This window comes from Triticum dicoccoides, chromosome 3A, assembly GCF_002162155.2.
Source record: "Triticum dicoccoides isolate Atlit2015 ecotype Zavitan chromosome 3A, WEW_v2.0, whole genome shotgun sequence".
NCBI classification, from domain to species: domain Eukaryota; kingdom Viridiplantae; phylum Streptophyta; class Magnoliopsida; order Poales; family Poaceae; genus Triticum; species Triticum dicoccoides.
The window spans coordinates 96517237-96522356 of record NC_041384.1 but is presented as its reverse complement, the minus strand read 5'-3'; the positions used below and the strand labels follow the sequence as shown (position 1 = coordinate 96522356).

The following is a 5120-nucleotide window of genomic DNA, read 5'->3' as shown; positions in this document are numbered from 1 at the left end:
GGTGGGATCAGGATAACCTAGCATGCCAAGAGCTCAGGCGTAGAGAAAATAATTTTTTTCCTCCATAGTTTTGAGTATAACTAGGTTCTTAACTTTCATTATATTATTTATTATTCTTTCCAGGATGCCCTTGAGTTCTTCCATCATCTTATTGACAAAGTTGATCAGGCAAACCCTGGAAACCATGAGTTGAATCCTTGTACCGGCTTCAAGTTCATCATCGAGGAGCGGGTTCAGTGCCCCTCTGGGAAAGTTTCTTATAATCAACATTGTGACAACTTCCTTACTTTGAGCATACCATTGCATGAAGCGACTAACAAAGGTGGCTTTGAAAAGTTGTTGTTCTTTTGTTTCTTGTATATAATCTAATGTACTATAGAACCTTGACATTTGTGGGGCGTGCAGAGCAGCTAGAAGCGTTCCATGAGAAGAAAGCAGCAATGGACTTGGATGGAAAGGAAGTGTAAGTCACTCATATTTCCTGCAGTCTCAACTGCATAGTAAGTATTTATGTCTTATTCTTCTGCATCACTTTGTTTCCATCATTCCATGGCAGGTCTAAGGAGGAAATCGTGAGGCCAAGAGTCCCACTGGAGGCATGCTTAGCAAGTTTTTCAGGCGGAGAGGAAGTGCCTGAGTTTTACAGCACTGCATTAAATTCAAAGACGACAGCAATTAAGTATGCACATCCTGAAATCTATAATCTTTACAACAACAACAACAACAGCAAAGTCTTTAGTACCAAACAAGTTGGGGTAGGCTAGAGCTGAAACCCATAAAAATCTTGCAACCAACTCATGGTTCTGGCACATGGATGAAATCTATAATCTGTAATTGCCAACAACATCTTATCGAAGTTCTCATGCACGTGCACAAACTGCAGCACTTAATTCTGTTGGTGTTCTTTCTTATCCCATTGTCCATGCGTGCGCGGTTAATATATTTTATTGATATCCTGATGGAAAAGGCCAGTCTTTTTTTGGGAACACTTGGGCTCAGTTAGCGGTTGCCAAACTGTGCTTATTTATCTGTTTTAGAAAATTTGCCTCAGAAGTATCAAAAGCGGGTCGAACAAACACTAAAATAGGATGAAGCTGTTTGGGCCAAATGAGATTATCATTGTCATAATCCCCACCGTAGTGACAGATACAGCCAATTAAGTTGAATTTGCGGTACTCTTTATATTCTTATTAATGGAGTATTTGTCATGCAGTTTACATGTTTATAATTATATAATTATTTGATATTTCTGTCAAGTAATTGTTAAGAACTGGGATATTTCTTTTGCCGAAATATTTTTCATTTATTATGATTACTTGAAATAACGAGTATACATTTCATTGAAGGACTACTGGCCTTAAAACTTTTCCTGATTACCTGGTGCTTCAGATGCGCAAGTTTGTAATGGGAGAAGGATGGGTGCCAAAGAAACTTGGTAATATTTCCTACTCTTGTCATAATTTCGAATTGGTAGGTGTTATATGTTACTCGATTTGAGTAAGTTCTCAATGGCTTGCCTGAAATTTAGGAATAAGTGATGGTTTTGGGGTGCTCGTATCCCTGATCTGTACAATTTTTTCATTTGGTTTAGATGATTTAATAAGTCCATATTTGGATGTCTTGAGCCTTGACATTTTATTTCCCTTTCAGATGTTTATATTGATGTGCCGGATATAATCGATATATCGCACATGCGCAGCAATGGTGTACAGCCTGGGGAAGAGCTACTGCCTGAAGGAGGTTTGTTTGTCCGCTGTTAGTATTTTTTTCCTTCTGAATGTGTTCTCTATTACCCCCTTCTTTGATCACTTGGCAATACCATCTTCCAGCTTCTTGTGGCAACAAAGCTGAACCTGCTCGTCCTGTTGCCGACGAGGATATTGTATCCCAGCTTGCAAACACGGGGTTCAATTACTTTGCCTGTCAGAAAGCTGCTATTAATACATCAAATGCAGGAATTGAGGAGGCAATGGATTGGCTCCTCTCACACACGGGGGATCCAGGTTGGCATGCAGATGCAATGGGTTACATTGTTAAATGCTTTTTTTTCATTATTATGAAATGATTAATGCATGAGTTCTAGCTGTGATAGTTGAAACTGTTGTCTACTTATGCAGATATTAATGAGCCGATATCTCAAGATCCAATGCCTGCAGAAGACACTATTGATGAAGCAAGTCTTCAAACCCTTGTTTCCTTTGGCTTTCCAGAAGATGTTTCTCGAATGGCCTTGAAAGCTTCTGTAAGAATCTCTTTTATGATTACTTCCTTTGAATGGATGATTATGTTTTTTAATTATTATTTGTATGAAAATATTAGACAGCAATATTGGCCTTCTTTTGTAAAGTTGACGCTTGCCTATTTCTGTATCATCCTTTCATTTTCCTCTCTAGTGTTGCCAATTAACTTGGCCATGTCCTTGATACTCTTTCTGTGTTGTGTATTATTAGGGTGGAAATATTGAGAGAGCCACGGAGTGGGTTTTCAGCCACCCTGAAGCATCTAGTTCTGTATCTGCTGATTCTTCAACAAACAATGTAAAAGATGACGACTCGAACATATCAGATGGAAGTGGCAGTAAGTTTCTCAAACACTCGTGCCTGCCTTTATTTTGCGCATGATCTGATGCAATTGATTAACAGTACTGGGTTACAACCTAATGTCATTGCTGCAAGTAAATAACTATTGTTTGCCTGTGTCCCCACCACGCCTCCCCATCTCTGGCAAATTATTATTGTGCAATAGTTTTAAATAGGGTACTTAGTGAACAGTTTCTCCCTCCCCTAAGAAATACGCCTGTTTGTGGTGGTGCTTGGATGAGCTAATTCTGCAAGAGCTGTTGTTCGTCGGTTTTTCATACTTGTTCAATGAAGTTTCAATCTGTACACGCCCAAAAGTATATCTGTATAAGACTTGGTGACTTTCATCTCCCAAACTGGCCCGTCTTAATCTTAATAGAAGTGTGTGAACACATTGGCTTCAATATTTTTCATAACTTAGTCGATCACATTACTCCTGAAGCTCAGTTAACATATATTTATGCTTTTTCTAGGATACAAGCTGATGGCATTTGTGAGCCACATGGGAACCTCTACACACTGTGGGCACTATGTCGCCCATATCCTCAAAGATGGGAGGTGGACGATCTTCAACGACAATAAGGTTGCTGCATCGGTCGACCTGCCCAAGGACATGGGATACCTCTATTTCTTTCAGAGGATAAGCAGTTAGAGCAGAAGATGAAGTCATAGTTCATGCACACATATCATCCAGGAGCATGGCGGATGGTCGAAGGACTCTAGTTCCAATCTGACTTGATGCGACTACTTCGCCACATCCTGACGTGCTGGTCTTAGGCTAATCACGTGGGGATACTGCTTTGTTGGTTCAGACGTTATGCATTGGCAACTTCAGTTACGTTTATGCTTAGTACCATGTGACTGTTCATGCAAAGTGAATGGTTGTGTTTGGAGTCGTACAATCTGTCAGCGTTCCGTTGGTTTCCTTGGTTAGAGTTGGAATTTTATTCGAGCATTGTTGTTTGCTTCTCGTTGACCATTGTTGTTTGCTTCTCTCGTTGACCATTGTTGTTTGCTTCTCTCGTGGTACCATTTGACTGTAGCACAGGAAGGAGCGATGCCACAACTCAGTAGCAAGCCAATTATCGGTATTGCTCTGCATATGGCAGTTCACGTCCGATTTAGTTTATACGGTACTTGAAACGGTACTGCCCAGTTTATGATACTTGAAACGGTACTGCCTAGGAAAATGATCTAAAGGTGATTTAATCTATCGTACTCCCTCTGTTCATTTTTATAAGTCGTTTCAGACAACTGAAATTGATCTGTTTTGCATGTTGTTTGAAATGTCTACAAGGCCTTATAAGGCCTCTTTTGGTTCATAGGATAGGATTATCATAGGAATAGGAATTTTGTAGGAAATGAGATGACATGTATCTCAAATCCTATGAGTAGGAATAGGAAACAAGATGTTATTTAGTTGATACCAAAGAAATTTTTCCATTGAGTCTAGGTTCATTTTTATTTTCTTATGAAATATGGAGGATAGGAACCAATCCTACGTAGGAATAGGAATAGGAATCTATTCCTGTGAACCAAAGGGCTCTAAAGGAAAAAAATCCTATCAAAATTCTATCTTCTAAAATTCCTATGAAATTCCTCCAAACTAAAGGAGACCTAAAAGTGAACAGAGGGAGTACTAAAATTGGATTTTATTTTTGCGGGATGTACTAAAATTGGATTGATAGAAATCACAGCAAATTATAGTTGTGGCAAGCATACAATTAGACAGGTTACAATTGTGTATTGATTAATTGTTGCATATGTAGTTAATTAATAGTCCACCCTATGATCGCTATCCAGAATGCAGCCATGATTGAAGATCGCTATCTAGAATGCAACCATGATTGAAGATGAATAGATACACCCTATGATTACAATTGGACAGATTACAATTGTGTATTGATTAATTGTTGCATATGTAGTTAATTAATAGTCCATCCTATGATCGCTATTGGTTCGCTCTAGTGTTTGTAGTTGTGGCTAGGTGGTCTACATTTGTTGTACTGTTATGATGAAGGTGAATAGATAGAAAAAGTACTCCCTCCCTACACTATTATAAGATGTTCTAACTTTTTTTTTTCTAAATCGGATGTACATAGACATGTTTTACTATGTTTGTTCACTCATTTCAGCCAATATGTTTAGTCTATATTGAAATATTCAAAACGCCTAATAATAGTGAATGGAGGAAGTAAAAATAGAGCATTCACTATTACAAAAAGACACATCCATAATGTTTTGGGCTAAACGAAATATTTTATCATATTATAGGCGCAATTTTAGGATAAAAAGTGTGAAACCATGTATTTGTCATGAATGTGTTGACGAAATACTTTCATGACAAATAATTATGACATAAAATAGGAAAAATTGTCATGGACGGACCAACCGCCCACTTGGATGACGTACTTTGGGCCTTCAATGACAAAAAAAATCAAGATAGAACTAAGGATGATGATGCTTTGATGATTTCTAGGGTGAGTTCTGCTTTGCTCGGTATACGATGGGTGGTCGGGCGAGCGAGATGCTAGGTAGTTT

At 38.5% G+C, this 5120-nt stretch overlaps 1 protein-coding gene across 1 annotated transcript in view; it reads left to right on the top strand.

Annotated features, from left to right (window-relative positions):
- Positions 1-3549, top strand: part of LOC119267341 (ubiquitin carboxyl-terminal hydrolase 14-like) — a 9678-nt gene extending 6129 nt beyond the window's left edge. The window contains exons 11-19 of the mRNA XM_037548712.1: positions 124-322; positions 406-463; positions 557-679; positions 1347-1435; positions 1651-1740; positions 1830-2003; positions 2118-2242; positions 2451-2577; positions 3053-3549. Coding sequence (XP_037404609.1) covers positions 124-322; positions 406-463; positions 557-679; positions 1347-1435; positions 1651-1740; positions 1830-2003; positions 2118-2242; positions 2451-2577; positions 3053-3231 — 1164 coding nt within the window. The 3' untranslated portion in view covers positions 3232-3549. The remainder of the gene's footprint in view (positions 1-123; positions 323-405; positions 464-556; positions 680-1346; positions 1436-1650; positions 1741-1829; positions 2004-2117; positions 2243-2450; positions 2578-3052) is intronic.
- Positions 3550-5120: the final 1571 nt, after the last annotated feature.